General features: G+C 48.1%; 1 protein-coding gene across 3 annotated transcripts in view; it reads left to right on the top strand.

Moving 5' to 3' along the window:
• Positions 1-21,069, top strand: part of RAPGEF4 (Rap guanine nucleotide exchange factor 4) — a 1,002,526-nt gene that overhangs the window by 900,466 nt on the left and 80,991 nt on the right. For all 3 annotated transcript variants that reach the window (XM_085645283.1, XM_085645282.1, XM_085645284.1), the window contains one exon: positions 8,042-8,129. In XM_085645283.1, coding sequence (XP_085501409.1) covers positions 8,042-8,129 — 88 coding nt within the window. The remainder of the gene's footprint in view (positions 1-8,041; positions 8,130-21,069) is intronic.

The following is a 21,069-nucleotide window of genomic DNA, read 5'->3' as shown; positions in this document are numbered from 1 at the left end:
AGCCACTGTGTATCCGTGGACCAGCATGCCGCCACTGACCCAACGCTGATGCCACACTGTCTAGCTTCCCCCCCAGGACCCCGGCGCCACGAGCCAAGGAGAAATGAAGGGCACCAAGGGCCTCCAGGAGGTCGCCGTACCCCAGCGCCGCTCTCTCCGATCGCTCCGCCACACTCCCAAAAGTCACACACCCCCAATCCTGCTGCGACCCAGCGGACAGGATGGTAGGCTGCATAGCAACAAAATGGCCGCTGGGAAGGCCCGACTCGTATTGGGGCCAGGACCCCGGGAGAAGCGCCTCGAGGTCCACGTCGCTGAAGACAGGGATCCTGGGGCAGGCACAAATTCAGCCGTTGCGCGGTCACGGGCAACAGTCGTCTCCGCCACGGACCAGCTCCCGCAAAAAGCCGGGAGCAGCCCGCAAGGATCAGGGCGAGCCAGGGACGGCGTCCGGGCAGCTCACAGTCAAAGGCAGGGGCAAACACCACAGAATCCAAGAATTGCACCCCCGGGCATGTCCTCGGTCCGCAACGCTCAGCAGGAGGAGCGACTACGGCAAAATGCAGGCCGAGGGCAGCACCATTCCGGCGGACCGACTCCACCCAGTCACCACAGGCCGCTGTTGTTGAACTGCCACCCGGCCAAAGCGTCCACTCGAGGTCCCGGCTCCGGGGCCGCACGGGCCGCAAAGTTCAACCGCTGATTTCTCCGGCGGTACGGCCGCCAGAAACCTCGGAGTCACACGATCGGTTGCCACTTTCGTTTACAAACACGATCTCATAGCGCAGAATGAGGATCTCATGCAGGATATCCGTGCGGGATGCGGAGGCTCACGGAGCCGGGGATCTACGCTGCCGTCCCGGTCGCCATCTTGGCTCCTCAACATAGATATTTTTAACATTGATATTAATAATATAGATATTGTTAACATTGATATTATTTACTTCAAAATCGATATTCTTGTCCACGATATCCTTGCACATGATATTTTTGCATTACAATATTCCAAACTCGATATTTTTGCCTCTTGATATTTTATTTTCAATATTTTGTCTGAATACCGTGGCTTAGAGATAACTTTAACTGTCTTGCCAGCCTCATGTAATAACATGAAATCCTAAAACATAAATGCATATATACACAAACTGAGGTGGTATGGGCAAGTCCTTTTCATTCATTGGTCTGATCAACTGTAATTCACATTTTTTCGCCCACTCACCCCAGCATATAGCATGGGAAAATGGGCCAGCCCACTTCAGCCATCTTGACAGTGAGTGATGGCGTTTTGCCTGATTACAATTGCACATCCATCTAAAATGAAGGGCACTTCGATGCCAGGGCATGAGTGCCAAAGCATTAATTTTACCACGCTTTTTGTCATCCCATTCTTTATCCTTTTTTATTTTTTATAGTCATTGTGGTATTTAAGTAACTTCCTTCAGGTTACTCAATACTATCTTTTCTTTGCGTTAATAAAAATCATATTTTCTTTTGATGTACGTTCAAACAAAAAAGTATTTCAATAGCAATTCTAAGTACACTTGCCTGCTACGAAGTATCCACACTGTTCTGTTACATTTATATGCAGTGGTTAATTTTTTAGAGTTGTAAAATATTATTGAAAACATATGACTGCCACTTTTAGCCAGCAGCATGTTTTCTTTCTTCCTTTTATTTTTGTGGCATATGCTGGCAATAAAACATTTGTAAACAACTTAACCATTACTCCATTTTGCACAGTCAGAACTAATTGCTTTGCAAATGCTTGTTATAGAATGTTGCACATTTTAGTTTGTTTCTGACTGAAATAAAATGCATGCTTGACAAAATGAAAATGGATGAAATCACTCATTTTCATGCTTCACCGTAAGTTTGTGTTTTCCAAGTATAATATCCCTTGCATTCTGTGGCACCGATCATGAAGGATCCTTGGTTTTGTGTGTGCACCATGATGTATTTGTGTTTATTTTTATCCCCTTAGCATTATGATTGTTTAGCATTGTCTGCTACACTGAATAGAAGGCTAATGGGATACATATGAAATGAGCTCCTTTGTTCTGTTCTTAGTTTTTAAAAATATTTCCATGTTCACCACTGATCAGTATAATGAAGCAGTCCATCATTACAATCATATAAATGCAACTCACTTAATCACACTTCACTTTCAGTTGCCACAACTGATGTTGAAGATCATCGGCCACCATACGTTACTTCTTATCCAATTAAAGGGATGGTATCTGGATTTGGGTGCTTTAATAAAAATATTAATGCTCAAACACTGTTTTTGTCCTATTTTGCAACAACACAAACATGCCTTGGTTTAAAGGGGAGTCCGATTCTTATCCTTTGAAAATATCTGTTCTCCATTTTTGGTGTCCATAATGGCTGTCTCTCTTCAGCCTTTGGAGTAGCTGTAAAAGATTCTCAGCCTCATCTGCAGCCTGCTACACTTGCATGCATTGGAGATGCTACACAGTAGCATTTACTGAAAAAAGTGCTGACTCCCCAAGTTGTTAAACTGTGTGTTTTTTTGGTTGGAAATCCAAGTCAAAGGGTGTTTAAGGGTGATTTCCTTTAAAGTGCAGGATGAGGTCACATCCTCTCCTCGTAATGGGGATATGTAAGGTGGTATGCAGATTTTGAAAACAAGACTACACAACTGGGTGCCTCAAGATATACATTTTTAAACCTGAAAAAGAGTGTTTTATTTGCGCTAACAGCAATGTAATGGGATCATCACATTTCATGTGGATTGCTTAAAATGTTGCAAAGTCAAAAAGGGTTAAATATCTATTAAAGGGCGAAATTTGAAGGGGGGCACTGTAGAAATCCCTTGCTCTGCACCGTCTAAAAGGCACTACATGGTATAGGTCAAGACTTTTTGAAACGGCACATGCAGTGTTACCTACCCAGAAGAACCCTTTACTGCTCTCCCTTTTGTGCTGTTCTTAAGGTGCCTTTGTGCAAGCACGTACTAATTCTGATTGTAACAATTGTATCTGCTTAGATTATGGATAAAGCCAATTCAAGTTTAGGAGTACTCTACAGTGATTAGGTATAAAAAAGACACCTGTGCCTAGCCCACAAATTATAATATGCAGATGCTGGATGCAGGTTTAGCATAAAAAGTAGTTATTAAGTACATTTTCTAAACTATAACTTTCAGCATTAATATGTGAGTTTAGACTAAAATAGCTACTGCTAACTTCATTATATTTATCAACATACATGCAACAATGTGCTATACTCTATCTGATGGGTGGATTACACATAGATGACAACTATTCATATGATAAAAGTTCTTGACACTTCTAAAATGTATTTTAGAGGTACTGGTAACAATAGACTAAACTTCAAAGCATTCATTTGCAATGGGGCTCTAAATGCCTTTTACAAATAACTTTAAAAAATAAATTTTAAGTATTTGCTCTCCATATATAATTCCTGAATTCCTGCTGCATTACTATACTGGGTGGAATATATCCCTTACCGAGATTAGTCTGTTTTGCAATAAATCCGAAGAGAAGATTTTACTTTCTCTTTTTGCAGTTGGTTCTTCAATCCCAGGCAAAGCCTTCCAGCTAGAATTTGAAATATCAAGTGTTTATTATCCTTCTCTAGCTGCAGTGACTCAATGAGGAAACATTTTTTTCAAAATTTCAATCATGCATTATCATTTTTTTTATTTATTGTTGAACATTTAGAAGAAGGGTCCTTCAGCCAAATAAATATAGCCTTGAATAGAGCAATCGCCATGGTCAGTCATGAAGTAGATATCACTCATTGTTTAACTCTAAAGCAAAGTAATTTGATTGCGTATTAAGCTTTAATAAATAAAAACGTATCTTGCTCGAACACTTGAACTTCAGATCAGAACTACATTTTTACTGTTATCTATTCAAGCAGTGCTAGGATTCTGGAAGGGTCATTCATATGACCAGAGAATATGTCTCCTTTGTAATGCAGACTTGCTCTGTTTTGACCCTTGTTTATTATTCTCCCAGCAAATAGATTTGCAATGATATAGGTCTTAATAACCACTTTTTTAGGAAACAGGAAGTCAATTCTCCAAGTGAAATCAATGCACTTGTGATGTTTGCTCCTAATGAGCACGTTTGTTTCCCAATGTTAAATATTTGAAAGAGTATATAAATATTTAATAATATGTTTAATCACATAATAGTCTCCTACTTGGGTTTTGTGCTGAGATTTTCTGCAAAGCAATAGGTCTGGCTCTAATGAACAAACTCATGCAAACATAGGCATGCAGAAATTCTACTTGCTTGCTTGGTGCGAGAAAGGTAGGTTGCTGTTTGCCTGCCATGTAGGATTACTGGGTAGAAACCTGTAGTTTGTGGGCATCTCTTGGAACATGAGGAAACCAGAGGTTGCCACTAGTATTGGCATCCAATTACACTATGGTAATCCATGGATTGCCTAGATGTCACATGTTTCTGAAGTGACAGGATCTGCCTCAGGATTCATTGGGGATGTCTTGATCCATGGAAGAAGGGGGGTGACCACTAGGTTAGCATGCAAGTATCATTGCCACCTCACCACTATTCACCCTGCTAGACTATGTGAACATAGAACTGTGAGTACTGCCATCAGATTCCTCCATGGTGGGTGCACCGTTATATGAGCAATTTGCAAACACAGTGTATAAATAAATACATTTCTTGTGCAGAGAAGTGGATGCTTTATTGTTTTTTCCCCTGCAATAACTATATTAAAACGCATCCCAAGCAATAATATAATAATTCTATATTTTGGCACACATAAACAGTGGACAGTATTCCATCAAAAGGCCAAAACAAAGGTGAAATCAACAAAAATTGTGAAGTGTGAATTTCTTTCCTGAATAGTCAGAAAAATGTCTACAGTCAAGTAAGGAAGGAGAGCCACTCATTGAGTACACAGGCTAAGGGTTGGGAATGACACCTTTGCACTATAAAGTGCCACAATTAGCAGCACCATCTCAATCAATGCGTTAAAGGCTACTGGGAACACATCCCCACAAACACAAAGGTATGGCCGGTAGCACCCACAACAAACCATCCCCATTCCTTTAAACGCAGGTGCAAAGTGGGATGTCATAGATAACTAGTGGGAAAATGTAGATCACATACGTATGCAACTTCACCAGGACCACAACCCACTGAATACATTAGGAATCTGGAGGAACACGCAAGAAAAGAGGCTTTTGCAATTGAAATGCCTTGTGGAATACACCAAATAAGAATGCATACTGAGATTCAGAATTTACTACGTGATCTCTGATTTCTCATAGCTCCCCATCATAAGCTATAAAAACTTGCATCATAGCACGACTGCAGAGCCAAGATGTTAAGTCCTATAATATTAGACCTCTAAGTCCTGACCAAGAGTCACAGCAGACACAACTGGCATCTCTCAAGCATCCATTTGCATGGCTGTATGATACTGGTGCACACGAACCCATGGCGGGAAACAATGGCACATTCCCACCTTCATAATGTAAGCAACCAAGAACTGGCAACCGATAGCACACATTATTTTATTTCAGGAATGGGAGGAGGAGAGACAATTTGACCAACAACCTCCGTCACCAATATAATAACTTGGTATGACCCCATCCAGTGTGCCACATATACTAAAAATTCAAAAAGACAGAAGATAGAGAGTGAACAGTCAGTACTCCAAACAATTTTACAGCTTATTTCACTTTACACACACCCCCTCTTTTTTCTTTATAAATGTGTAAAAAAATGTGTAAAGAGAGAGAAAGTATCTCACGTGCGCACCACCAGAGGAGCTTCACCAAGCAAAATGGGGCTGATATGACATCAGTGGCTTTCTCGTCACCATAGTGATCATTCATTGCGGATGTATGATATTACAACGCGGGCTTTTACCACGCGTGCAGTTACATCGCATGCGTTACAACGCATGCGATGTTACAACGCTATGCCATTAGAACGCAAGTCTTTACATCGACTTGCGCTAGATGGCGTGCTGACATTAAAAAAGTGTAATTTACTATTCCAACTCCAGTCCACTTAACAGTAGGAAAGGTGTTGGGATAGTAAACTACACTATTTGTAATGTTAGCACGCCATCTAGCGCAAGTCGATGTACAGACTTGCGTTCTAATGGCATAGCGTTGTAACATCGCATGCGTTGTAACGCATGCAATGTAACTGCACAGCGCGGTAATAACCGTGTTGTAATGGCTGTTCCCCATTCATTGCACACAGGCACACAAACAGTTATTAAGAAGCTGCACAACTGTCCCTTTGTCTACTTCAATAGCAAAGCATGCTCCAGTCACATCATCCACTTTTTGGGTTCATGGAATGATACAATCACCCTGTTTTTTTTTAGTGTTTGAAAATATGCAAACACTGAGATAACAGATATGTGTTTTCTTAGATGAGTTGAGCATACAGGAAAACATCACACAGACTTTTAACCACTCATGACTCCTACTAAACCTAGCTGACGAAAGTAGACCTCCTGCTGATACTCTACACCCAACCTGGCAAACTGGGAAAAGATGAGGTACAACAGTTCTTCTGTAAAGACACATGGCCGTATCAAATGTACTATTGGGATGTTCAAATACATCATCAGACCACATGTGGTAGCTATGTAGAGCCATTCAAAAAAGAGGATCTGTTGCAAGACTAGATCATACTCCACAGTGTCACCATCTATCTACAGATGATTCCCTTTCCTGCATGACCCTGGAAAACCAATTCCTTTAGTTGTCTGACCTATATATTGTGTTTCCACCCAACTCATACATAAAATATATAAACTTCGAGTGGCTTTTGCTCAGCATGCATCATCCACTGGAAAATCATATTGTCATTCACGTGTTACTTCCACCAACCAGGGCATACATCATGGGGCACCGTGTTAACCCATTTTACCCATTGGCTCCCTTCACTTTGAGTGATTGCACAAAGCCTGTGCACATTGTTTGCATCCACCTAAATTAGCTACTTTCTCTTAATATATAAACCTGGGTCCAAGTGTGCTTTTTCATTTTAGTTAATTTTAAAAAATTTATTTTGCCTGCACTTCGGGTGCCTAGTTAGATCGTGATTTATTTTCTGTCTCTTTTTTAAAGTTATACATCTGTTTAGGTGACGTTGTGACATTGTAGCTTGCGATTTCAGTGTTTGGTTAGCTGGTTATTTCTTCTTGTCTCTTTCACAATAATAATAATAATAATAATAATAATATGCATGACACAGATAAAAAGGTGACATTGGTGAATGTTTTTGTAATTTAAACATTTTAATTTAAGCATATGTTTGCCACGTTTAAGTGGGCACGTTTACTTTTGACTTTTTCTTTTCGTGACACATTCTTAATGTAAAAAATAAAAAAACAAATTAATAGTTTTACCAGCCAGCAAGGTCAGACCAGTTGGCTTTGTGATTGCCTGTAGAAAAATATCACAGGAAGGTTGGTGGGCCGGGAAGATCTGATTGGCAGTCATTTTAAAGATATGGGGACATTTTAGTTTTCAAGAAATTGCATAAGTAGAAGTGTGCTACTTATTGGTTAAAGTATTAGCTAATTCAAGCACTGTTGTAATAACTAAAATGCGTTATCTTTAACTTGTATTGGTCACTATGGTGTTGGCATTTCATAAGGAGTTCTCTTTTATCAGTATGTAAAATGATTCAGGCATTCTTTATCCCTCTTGGGTCAGTGTATGTATCAGGTATTGGGACCTATTACTAATGTATATCATCATTTAAAGTTCTCTGTCGTGAGCGAAATTAACATTCAAGCGTTCTTTGCTTGCTGAACCAAACATGGTTTTTGACTTAATTTGTATGTACACATGATGTTGTAGGATTATGTGGATTTATACGTATGTAAATGTATGTATGTGGTGAACTTGGTAAGGAGAGGTATAGCAATGGGAATTTAAAAGGTTATATGTAAAGTCTATCACGTAATAGAAGATGTCTCATTTAAAGTTTTGCAATGAATGTAAAACAGTATTTTTTTTATAATTGAAATGCCTTCTCTTACTTTTAAGGATCCTTCAAGAAATCATAGGCCATATCGACTGACTGTAGCAAAACTGGATCCTCCTATTATTCCATTTACACCGTTACTAATAAAAGGTAATATGGAAAATCGAAAACTCTTTGAAAGATGTGTATATTTGTCTATAGGAGGACAGAAATTACGAGAAGTACGCAAACACGTTTTCTAGTGATTTTGTACATTTACCACGATTTAATATGTTATTAAGTTAGCCCACTTGTGCAATATGTTTTCACTCTGTAATGGTGATGTAGGGGTCGAAACACAGTACCTATTTAAAAAAGGGTCTTTATCATCATAGCTATATAAGACACTAAGACCAGATTAAGACAGAAACAAATAAGTATCTCCCCTCGTACCACGAGGACTGGTTGATACTCTTGTGGAATACTTGGTCCATCTTCTTCTGAGCCGTAACAACAGTCTTCGCCCCTTTAAACAAGCAAAGGTAGCATGTGTCAGGATGGCTTACATAATGTAAAGGATCAGTGGGGCTGCTTTGTTATCACCCTCTGTCACTTCACCAAATACCTAGTAACTTAGTGCTCTGCAACTGGAAAGAAAGGGAGACAACACACCCATTACCTGCTTTGCTTTTCTCACCATGTGCTCCCTATTCCTTACACCACCGGGTTGATTAGATAATGTGGAATGTCCTCAAACCTGACACTACACCTTCCTAAATAATTGCCTTGACCATGGACAAACTTTTGCTAAAGTACCTGAGAACCCTGTTCCTATCTGTAGCCTGGTCTGAGTATCTGTTGTGTTGGTACATGTGCTTATCCAGTATTAGGGGTGTCTTTCATAGATTCACATGCCTGAATCATTCCCCGTCGTCGAGACGGGAGCCTCCGGTACATGGAAAAGTAATGTCCTGTAGACATACATAGAGAAAAATAGGCCTAAGGGCCTCCCCTTAGTAGCCTATCCTTGTCCTTATGTAAAAAGGACCAAACTCTTAGGGCCAGCCAATCAGCTATCACCTCCCTCTAGAACCTTCCTGACAGGAGCCTCAGTCCCTCAGATTTTCTACCGCACGTTGTGCTAGGGAGTCTCCAGCCTGAGTTCTCCTCAGGATTTCTTTAAAACCAGATTGTTCACTTTTAAAAGTGACTTATTTCTTCAAGGACTTTAACAGAGATTGCTTCAGGCCACTTATTACTGCAGTGAATGATTTATTTCTTCTAAAAATTCTGGCATGTCTGAATCCCAGAAGAAAGCCCTTTTCAGGGCCTGCTCTTCATGTGGGAAGAAGAGGCTACATGTGGACGACAAACATGACCTCTGCCTATATTGCCTTTATCCTGACCACGTGCCTAAGGACTGTAAAATATGTAGGTCTTTCCCTCACAAGACCTTGAGGGACAGAGAAGGTCGTCTGCTTATCTGGCTGGACAGGCTTAAGGACAGGGAGAGTGTGGTGTCCTCAGAGGGAAGCTTTTCAAGGACCTCTGAAGTCTCCCTGAAGAGGCCGAGAGTGACGTCTCCTGGCCCCTCAGACACTCCTCCTATGAAGGCACTCAAGAAGTCTTCAGAGGCAAGATCTTCCAAATCTTCAGTGTCTGACAAGGATTCTCAGACTTTTAAGAAGCCTACCCAGTCGGCCAGCAAAATTGCGACAACCTCCTCAGCGCAAAAACGAGTTGGGGCGCCAGATTATGTCTCCACAGCGACGACAACTGTGTCAACGACGACAGCGTCGTCAGTCTTCTCGTCGACGACGACCACCCCTTCATCGTCGTCAGCAGGTACACCTATTTCATCTGTTATACTGCTAAAGCCGTCGTCGACGTCCAAGACCTCGTCGACGACGAAGATTGTCCCGTCGACGACGACATCGTCGATGAGGAGCCCCCCGTCGACGGGAGAGTCGACGACGCAGACGTCGACGACGAAGATGTCGACGACGAAGGCGTCGACGATGAAAGCGTCGACGACGAAGGCGTCGACGACGAAGGCGTCGACGACAAATGAATCGTCGACGAGCGCATCGTCGACGAGGAAAACATCGACGACGGGAACGCCGTCGACGAAGGCCATGCCATCGACGAGGGTATCGTCGACGGAGAAATCGTCGTCGACCATAGGTATTTCTGAGCCATGGAAAAAATCCAAACTCGTAGAAACGTCGTCTATGACCCTACCACCGTCGACAACAACACGGACGACGGCAGGGGATCCTGTACAGGGTTCTGGATCTGGCAAACTGACCAGGAAACAGATTACACCAGAAACAACGTCTCCAAGTAAGGTGCAAACTCATTTGCCTATGGAGATTCTTCAGAGTGAGGAGTCTGAAGAAGAACTCCTGGATCAGGCTACTTCCCCTTCTGAGCTGCACGTCAAATGTCAGAGCACGGACGAAGAACAGGAGGAGATGAGCTGCCAGGAACACCCTGTCAGGGATCAGGTTCGCACGGAGGTCACCCCGATGGTATGCCTTCCCCTGTCAATTGTTAATGATCTCAAATACCTTATCCGGGACTACAAACAACGTTTTCCGGAATCACCGGCACTTGAGACAGGGGGCCCGATGCCTACTACAAATCCACCAACGACAACCCCAAAACAGACACGGCCAACTACTCAGGTCCGCCAGGAGACAGTGCCACCTCAGGTGATAGAGTCATCGGATGAGGAGGCTGAAGAGATGGAAGAGGGGGAAGTCCAGGAAGACCAGACGGATCAGGATGAGGAGGAGGAGTATGTGGCATCCTCCCCAGCTTCCCCGCAACCGCGCCAAGCAGATTTACCGCCAGTGGATATTGGCGGTTTCCATAAGATAGTGGAAAGAGCAGCGACGCGGTTTCATATGGTGATGGAATCGACTGAGACTGAGTGTTTCTTGCATGACTTCAAGGAGCAGACAAAGAAGACGACGAAGTCGATCCCAATTATTGACTTTCTCTGGGACCAGGGAAAGAAACTGATGCTGACGCCGGCCTCCGTTCCTGCGATTGTTCCGCGCCTGGATAAAAAGTACAAGGCTCCAACCACGGCGCCAGCTTGCCTTAATGGGCACCCGAAACCGGATTCGGTCGTAACCCAGGCGGCCCAGAAGAATTCTCGCAACCCTTCCTCTCCTCTGTCAGCCCCACCAGACAAGGAAGGCAGGAAGTTGGACACGATTGGTAAAAGGTTTTCTACCACATCGGCGATGACCATCAAGGTGGCCAACTCCATAGCCCTGTTAGGGCGTTATAACCGCCAACTTTGGGAGGATATAGCCCCATATATAGCGGAGCTGCCAAGCGCAGTTCAGGAGGAGGTCAAGGCACTACTTACTGAGGGCCAAACCTCGGCGGCAGTGATCATTGATTGTGCCATAGATGTGGCCATGACGGGCTTTCGTCAACTGGCTGGGGCTGCAGTCCTGCGCTGTCAGGGATGGCTTAAGGCAACATCGTTCAGGCAGGAAGTGCAGACGAAAGTGCTGGACATGACCTTTTCGGGGATAAAATTGACGAGGCGCTCCAAGCAATCAAGAAAGACACTGATACGGCTAGAGCGCTTGGTACTTTGCAGGCAAGGAATCAGTCCTTTCGAGGCAACAAATCCAGAGGCCAGTCCTCCTACAGGGGATCCTATCAGAATAGGTCCTCGTATTCCTACCAGAATAAATCCCAGTACCAGCAGAAGCAACAACAAGGTCGTCAGACTTCTTATGGGAGATCAAACTTCAGGGGTAAAAACCAGAAGAGGGGCACCGGCGGACGCCAGTGACCAGTTACTCCAACCAGTCCAGCGACTATCTCCCTCATCAAAGATTGGAGGAAAATTGAACCATTTCCTAGAAAATTGGCATCTCATCACCACAGATCGATGGGTACTTCAATTAATAAGATTCGGCCATTCCCTAGAATTCACCACCATCCCACCTGCAACCCCTCCCCGCAGGTGCCCACACAAACATCTGCGACTGCTACTCCGAGAAATATCTGCGATGTTGAAGAAGGGAGCGATCGAGCGAGTTCCATCGTCTCAAAGGGAGAAAGGATTCTATTCCCGCTTCTTTCTTATACGCAGGAAGGAGAAGAAGTGGAGGCCCATTCTAGACCTCAGGGCACTCAACTCTTTCCTGAAGAGTCAGTCGTTCAGGATGGTGACGATCCAAGAAATTCTAGGCATTCTAGAAAAAGGAGATTTCATGACATCTTTGGATCTTCAGGATGCCTACTATCACATCCCGATACTCAGGGGGCACAGAAAGTTTCTATGTTTCGAGGTGGCAGGACAGCACTACCAATTCAAGGTCCTACCGTTTGGCCTCAAATCCGCTCCGCGGATTTTCACCAAGTGCCTTTCACCTGTGGCAGCTTTCCTGCGTCAAATGGGTCACCAAGTCTTCCCCTACCTCGACGACTGGCTGGTAAAGGCACCTTCAGCTGCAGGCGCAACCAAATCCTCCAACGCCTGCACCAATCTTTTTCAACATCTAGGATTGACTCTCAATCACCAGAAATCCTATATGTCCCCATCAAGAAGCATCCCCTTCCTCGGGGCGACCTTGAACACGGAATGCGCAAGGGCATTTCCTTCAGAGGAAAGGAAAGATCAAGGAAGTCCCTAAGAGTTCGAACCTACAAATCACTCCTAGGAATGATGTCTTCTTGTATACTCCTCATCCCTCACTGCAGACTTCGGATGCGTCCATTGCAAGAAGCCCTCACGAACCAATGGACTCAGAGTACAGGTTCGTTCGAAGACATTGTGAGGATCACACCGCAAATATCCAAGAGCCTGGAATGGTGGAGAGATCACAGGAATTTGTCTATAGGACTGCCATTCCTGCTTCCAGCAGCACCGCTGGTGATCACCACCGATGCATCTCTGGCAGGCTGGTGAGCCGTCCTACAGGACCTCCAAGTAAGCGTCAAATGGACAGGTCAGGAGCAGCATCTCCATATCAATCTTCTGGAATTGAGGGCTGTGTATCTGGCGCTGCAAGCCTTTTTACCTCGCATCCAGAACTCCCAGGTGCTCGTCAGAACGGACAACACCACGACGATGCACTATCTCAACAAACAGGGAGGAACGCGTTCGCTCACTCTATCACGCGAATCGCAAAAGATCTGGAACTGGATTGTTCTCCATGGGATCACTCTCAGGGCGGACTATGTCCCGGGCAAGGACAACACCATTGCAGACGCCCTAAGCAGACAGAAATCCCTCTCCCACGAATGGGAGCTCGACGAGAATACGCTGGCTCAGATATTCTCGGAATGGGGGGTCCCAGGAGTCGACCTGTTTGCCACCAAGGAGAACGCCAAATGCCCAAACTACGCAAGCTGGCATCCCCAACCAAGGTCACTCGGAAATGCCTTTTCCATAGGTTGGTTCAGCGTATTTGCGTACGCTTTTCCGCCGTTTCCGATGATTTCCAGGGTCCTCAGGAAGATGAAGGCGGAGCCCTGTACCCTGATCCTAATTGCCCCGTTCTGGCCGAGGCAGCACTGGTTCTCGGATCTTCATCGCCTCTCCATCAGGACACCGATTCGTCTGAAACAGCACCCGAACCTGCTGACAATGTCCAACGGGCAGGTGCAATACCCGAACCTGCAATCGCTCAGGTTATCGGCCTAGCTCCTGAGCACAGAGAGTTCTGTCATTTAAACATCCCGCAGGATTGCAGGGACGTGCTGGTAAAAGCGAGAGCGGACAGTACCAACAAAACCTACTCTCTCAAATGGAAACGATTCTGCGTATGGTGTTTACAGAAAGGCCTGAGACCATTCCATATCACACCTGAACAGATATTGCCATATCTACTACACTTGGCACAGTCAGGATTGGCGCATGCATCCATAAAGGTGCATCTGGCGGCCATTTCACGTTTCACCAGGACTTACAAGGGACCGTCTCTCTGGTCCAGTAGGCTTATCAAACAGTTCCTAAAGGGACTATATAGGTCCTTCCCAAGACCTAGGCGGGTCCCACCGACGTGGCACCTCAATTTGGTCCTTAACCAACTCATGAAGCACCCTTTTGAGCCCATTCATCGAGCTTCCATCAAGTACATCTCATGGAAAACGGCTCTGCTGCTCACTCTAACATCTGCCAGGAGATTCAGCGAGCTTCAAGCTCTCTCCATTCAGGAACCCTTCATGCAGTTCAAACAGGACAGGGTGGTGCTCAGGACAAATCCCAAATTCATACCGAAAGTGCCTTCAGACTTTCACCTCAATGAACCGGTGGTTCTACGTTCCTTCTTTGCAAACCCTACCACGGCAGCAGAAAGGACGCTCCACTCTCTGGACCTCAAAAGGTGTCTAAAGTTTTACATAGACAAAACAAAGAGCTTCAGGAAGTCATCACAGCTATTTGTGGCCTACAGTAGGCCAAGGATGGGTATGCCTCTAACGAAACAGAGCATCTCACGGTGGATCTCCTCAGCGATAGCATTCTGCCATGACGGGGCCGGACGGCCTTTGAGAGACAGGGTGGAAGCGCATTCCACCAGAGCGATGTCCACATCAGCAGCACTGTTCGCTGGGGTGCCGATTTTGGACATATGTAGAGCGGCGACGTGGAAGTCACCGCACACCTTCTCCAGACACTACTGCCTGGATGCTGAACTTATGAAGGATGCGGCAGTGGGCCAGGCGGTGCTTCGCCATCTATTCCAGTGAGGTGAGCCTTCCAACATCCCGCCATCCTGGTATGCACATCTCTTGCTGATATAATGTATTGATGTATGCCAATGTTTCAAACTCGCATAGTAATATGTGTATTATCTAAAATGGCTATATGGCATGATTACATCAGAAATGTGCATAATGTATTGCTGACTACTCTGATTCAGGCATGTGAATCTATGAAAGACACCCCTAATACGGGGGCGTGGCCGAGCCGAGCTGCAAGATGGCCGCCGTGTAACGGGGCTCTGCCGGCCGGACACCTAATCCGTCAGACAATCCGACCTTTGCCTTGCTCTTTGACCATCAAATTACACGGCGGGAAGTGCCCTGGTGCAGGTGATCCTAGCGGGGCCACTGCGGTTGAAATCGGCCTCGGAGATCCGGAGCTACTCGGCCGGGCTGGCCGAGCGGCTTTTTGGGCGCCGAGCTGGGCGGAGTCTTCTCATACGCGAGGCCCTGGTCGAAGGCAGAGATCGGGCAGATACGAGGCGGCTATCGTGGACCCAACTGAGACGTGGTGAACCCAGCGACTGGCGCCCGAGCGGCTGCGGTGACTTCCGGACGTGCTGAGACCTGGCCACTGTTGGAGAACTGGTGACTGGAGGGGGCCGAGCTGGCGGACTGAATGACTAGGCCTACCCGGCGTGGCTACGCCCTGCTCCGGTGACTGGGCCGATGGGCCTGCTGGAGTGGGGAGTTGGGAGAAGTAAGCCGTGGCGCCCGCTGGGTGGGCCCGATCCCCGCCCGCAGAAGGTGATATCCGGCTACCGGTACCTGCCGACGACCTGCTCTAACCATCGTGTGCCTGCAGGCCGGGGAGACACTGCGCTGGAGAGGCCTACTGGGCGAGTGGACGGTTAGGCCGCCATTATTCCCTGACTAACGCAGACCCGCGCCCTGAATGGGACGAATGCTGGCCTGGTCTTCCCTACTTGGCGGTGTTCCTGTGTGGTTACCATTCCGCCTTGCGCTTGGTGGCCTGCTTGTGGCTTGTTACCCCTCACCGCCATTGTTGATAAGTGGCGGACACTAGGGGGAGAACCATGGGGAAATCGGACGCGAAGCAGAGGAAGCTCCCCTTCGAGAAACAGCCTTCCCGCGGCACCGATGCGGTGCCGGAGTCGCAGACGGTGGTCCCTGAAACACAGTTGGACCCAACACCGGACGATGATGTCAAAAGTATGTTCCGTGACCTTAAGGGCTGCCTTAAGGAAATTGACGGAAAACTCGACTCCATGGCCCAGCGGCTGGATGGCATGTCGCACAGGGTCGACAAACATGAGGAGCGTATCACGGCGATGGAAGCGAGGATCGCGGACTGCGAGGAAGGCCACGGAGACACCCAGGAGAAGTTGCTCCGCATGGACAGGGTCCTGGAGGTGATACGTGGGCGCAACGAAGATTTGGAAGCTCGCTCCCGCCGAAATAATGTACGAATTATTGGGGTTGCCGAATCCACTAACATTGGCAATATGGAACTATTTGTTGAAGACATGTTCCGTGAACTTTTTGGAGAGGGACTGTCGGCCATGTTCTTGGTTGAACGCGCACATCGCACGCTGGGGCCACGGCCGGTGCCGGGGGCTCCGCCGCGGCCAATCCTGGCCCGGGTTCTTAATTACCGGGACAGAGATACCATCCTGCGGTTGGCACGTGAAAAGGGGGAACTAACTTTTCAAAACATGGCTATCTCCTTGTTTCCGGATTTTACGCAGGCTGTGCAGGCCGCCCGGCGCGAATTCATACCGGCCAAGAAAATCTTCCAGAAGGTGGGGACTAAGTATGCAATGCTGTACCCGGCCAAGCTGCGTATCCATCATAAAGGGAAGCCCATGGTATTCACTACGGCAGCGGACGCGATCAAGTTTGCGAGACAGACGGAACGTTCGCAACGGGAGAAGAGAGATGACCATGAGAATCCGCCGATGGGACAGCTAAGTGACATTGAATAATATGATACAAAGGCACACGCGCCCTCTGCCCAACGCTGGGTGTTCCTGAGACCTGCAGAGGGTGATGGGCCCGCCCCTGAGACTGGGCTGTTCATGCACGATTACCGCTACTAGTACCGTGCGGAAACCTGTGATGAGAAGCATGCAGGGACTTCCAGGCTGTACCTTGAGATACTGATTTCAATGCTAGGCGGAAATGTCCGGCCACCCGGTCATTGATAGACTGGGGAGTGAGCCGGTGACCCCACGCCCCTGTGGGATGATTCCCGAGATACTATTGAAAGACAATTCCAGTTGGGGGGGGTGGTGGGGGGGGATGCTATCTCAACCTGATTGGGGGGTTGGAGTGGGTGGGGGGGGGGATGGGGTTATTGTTGGTTGGTTCTACATCACTACACTTTCTGGCTACACCACTACATGACGATGCAGTCCAGACACGGGCAGACTTACTGTGGTTGCAGACTCACAAGACGGGAGGGCGGGATACCTGCGGGTGGGCCCTTCCTCTGGGTCCCTCGGTGACCACACGCTTCCATGAGAAATGCACGCACATGCCGCCCTGACCGCACTGCGCTGCCTTACCTGGAATATCCGTGGTCTTAACGATCACCGCAAAATACGCTTGACCCATGCACATTTGGCGCGACACCAAATCGATATATGTTTCCTACAGGAAACCCACTTGACTCGTGCCTCCGGGGACAAGCTCAGACATGCACGATGGGGAGAGGTACACACATCGGGTTGCTCCAACTACTCCCGTGGAGTGGCCATTCTTATCCGTAAAGGCCTTCCCTGGCAGACGTTCAAAGTGCAAGCTGATTCGGATGGGCGATACATCATATTACTCGGACAGCTCTTTCATATGCCGATCACTTTGATTAATGTGTATGGCCCCAATGCTGATGACCCTGTTTTTTTCCGGAATGTCTGGCACCTGGCGCAATCCCTGGGTGGGGGTGCTTGCTTGTGGGGTGGTGATTTCAATGCTGTACTTTCACTGGAGCTGGATAGGGAGGGGGTGGCACGCACACATCATCCGCTAGCGGCTGGCATCATCCGGGGCCTAATGACGGATTACACTCTATTAGACACATGGCGCGTGCTGCACCCCGCGGTTCGGGAAGGCACCTGCTTTACCCCGCACAGAGGTGCCTGGTCCCGCTTGGACTACTGGCTCTTAACCCCGCAGGTGCATGCATGGGTCTCCGCAGTCACTCACGGGGCACGTACCCTCTCTGATCATTCTCCTGTCGAACTAACTCTGACTGTCCCCAAACCATACATCACGCCCTTCACGTGGCGGCTACCACCACTTGCCCTGACAGATCAGGTGTTTCGGGAAGAGATTCATCAGCAAATACTTGACTATTTTGAACTGAATGAGGGATCTGTCGCTTCTCTAGGCACGTTGTGGGACGCCTTTAAAGTGGTGATAAGAGGCCACTGCATAGCGGGGCAGGCCAGGGTCCTAAAGACTATCAGGTGTTCGCTAGGCAGATTAGAGGATCGCCTACATTCCTTAGAGGTGCAATACTGCTCGGACCCCTCGACGGCCACTTTGGCCGAAACTCGCACAACGCTCACTGAATATCAGGAGGAGGCTGACAGGGAACTTAAGTTCCTGACTAAGCATGCTGTGGCCCGTAGATATGGTGAGGGGGACCGCCCGGGTAGAACGCTCGCCCTGCTCCTGCGCGCTCAAAGACCATCTCCCTTCATATCCTCAGTGATGACTCAGGGAGGGGACACTGTATGCACTCCCCCTGAAATCCTGGATACGTTTCGGACCTTCTACAAAGACCTCTACAGGTCGCGGGAGGCCCGCACGCCGGTGGAGCTTGCTGAATATTTGGATACTGTACAGCTTATCTGGTTCAATGCGCACCAACAAGGCTATTTCGATCGGCCTTTTGAGGCTGATGATGTGCGGGAGGCCATAGGCTCGTTGGCGGCCGGAAAAGCGCCGGGCCCGGATGGACTGCCGGCGCAGTTCTACAAGGAGTACGCAGATCTCCTGGTCCCCCGGCTGTTGGCGATGTATGCGGAGGCGTTCGAGTCAGGTGTGCTCCCTGGGTCGCTTAGAGAGGCTGTCATCGTCACCCTCCTGAAACCAGACAAGGATAGCCAACAATGCGACTCCTACCGGCCACTGTCATTAATTAACACTGACGCAAAGATTTTTGCGAAAATGCTGGCCACTCGGCTACAGCCGGTGCTGCCCATCATGATCCGTCCGGACCAGTCTGGCTTTGTGCCGGGCAGATCGACCTCTCACAACCTCCGTACCCTCTTTGGGGTACTACACTATTTGGCCCCACATGTTAAGGCTGCGGCGGTGCTATTGGACGCCACCAAAGCGTTCGACTCCCTGGAATGGGGGTTCCTGTTTCCGCTGCTGCAGCGCATGGGTGTGAGTGCAGCCTTCATTAGCTACATTAGGCTGCTTTATACTGGCATCACTGCCAGGGTGAGAGTTAACGGGCTCGTCTCGGCACCCTTTGCGATTCAGAGGGGTACCAGGCAGGGATGTCCCCTATCGCCTCTGCTCTTTGCCATCGCCGTGGAGCCTCTGGCGGCTCGCATCAGGCAGCATCACGCGGCTAGAGGCATTGGGTTCTCGTCGAGGGCACTGACGATCTCACTATATGCTGATGATATCACGTTATATGTCACTGATCCTCAGACGAACCTCTCCCCTCTGACAGGAGAACTGATGCATTATGGTCAACTATCGGGGGTGAATATAAATTGGGAGAAGTCGGTAATTATGCCCCTGACGTCCGGGACTCCCCGCTTTACTCCAGATTGCCCGCTGAAATGGGCCACTGGCCCGGTGCGATACTTGGGGATTTGGATTAGCACGGATAAACAGCAAATATGGACGGAGAATTATGGACGGGTGATGAATTGGGTGGAGGAGAGGGTCGACCGCTGGAAGCACTTGCCCCTTTCGCTGGCTGGCAGAATTGCGGTGGCCAAAATGGTGATCCTGCCCAAACTCCTCTACCTGTTTGGGAATATTCCTCTACCCCTGACTGCACATTTTTTGCGGCGGCTACGCTCGCAGATGGTGGAGCTTGCCTGGGGGGGTAAGCAACCGAGGGTGGCATGGGAGACCCTGACTCTCCCACAGCGACAGGGAGGCTTGGCAGCGCCGGACTTCTCCTTATATGCTTACTGTGCACAGGCTCAATTCCTGCATTACTGGGCGCATCCCACACCGTTTCAACCACATGTGGCGATAGAGACGGACAGAGTAGCACCGCTGCCGCTGAATGTGGCACTTTACGTGCCACACACCCGGAGATGCGCGGACATAGACCCGGTACACGCACTCAGGTGGGCATGGGATGGGCTGCGGCGGAGGGCCGGACTTGACCTTCTTTATTCACCTTCTGTGCCCCTGCGCGGGAATCCGATGTGGCCGCCGCTGCGCAGCATGCAGACCGGGGAGCGCGCTGAAGAGCTGGGTCTCCGCACTGGGGGCGATTTGTTTCCGGGAGACACCTTCCTAACTACGGAGCAGATGTGTAATGCGGAGGCTCCGACGATGCTGGACACGCTTCTTTACTATCAGCTCCGTCACTCGTGCCGGAGGCTGTCTCCTGCGTTCCCGGCGCCGCCGCCGGCCCTGCTTGCCTTGGAAAATGTACTAGCTGTGGAGTCCGGGCGCAAACTTATATCCCGCTTGTATGTGCAAATGCAGACTTGCCATCCCGTGGTTCTTCCTGCGGCGCGGGGCTTGTGGGAGGCGGAGTTGGGTATGGATATTTCGGAACAACATTGGGACTTGTGCTGTAAGAATCTTGAGATTTTGTCCCCCAACTACAGGCTGCGCCTGATCCACTTCAAATATATACACATGACCTACCGTACCCCTAGTCGACTGCACCGAATGGGTTTAAGAGACACGGATGAATGTTGGCGCTGCTACACTCATGGCGCCACCTTTTTGCATATGGCATGGCACTGCCCTACATTGTCGTCATTCTGGGAAAGGGTAGTAGAGATTATATGCGAACTCACTGGCCTACAGATCCCGTGCACCCCGCAGGCTGCGCTGCTTGGTATTTTGCACATGATTAAGCCCAAGCACCGCAAGCTGCCAGCGATGCTATTGTTATTAGCTAGAAGACAAGTTGCGATGCACTGGGGAGTTGCTACGTCACCTAGCATTCGTGCGTGGGTCACGAGCGCAGTCTATTGTCAGACACAACTTGCCCTGTACTGGGAGCTTATGCCGCTGCGTTCACGACCTAAGGACATTTGGGGGCCTTTCACACAATGGTTAGAGCAAGCTACACTGCAGGCGCTGTGACTCGATACTATTCCCTAAGGCGGACGCAAGATGGAGATGACCGTACTTCTCGGGGGGACTATTTTGGGTGCTGAACTGGTTTATGATGCCGCATGCGGGCGGG

The sequence above is a fragment of the Triturus cristatus genome, chromosome 3_1, assembly GCF_964204655.1.
Source record: "Triturus cristatus chromosome 3_1, aTriCri1.1, whole genome shotgun sequence".
Lineage (NCBI taxonomy): Eukaryota > Metazoa > Chordata > Amphibia > Caudata > Salamandridae > Triturus > Triturus cristatus.
This window is presented reverse-complemented; position numbering and strand designations above follow the sequence as displayed.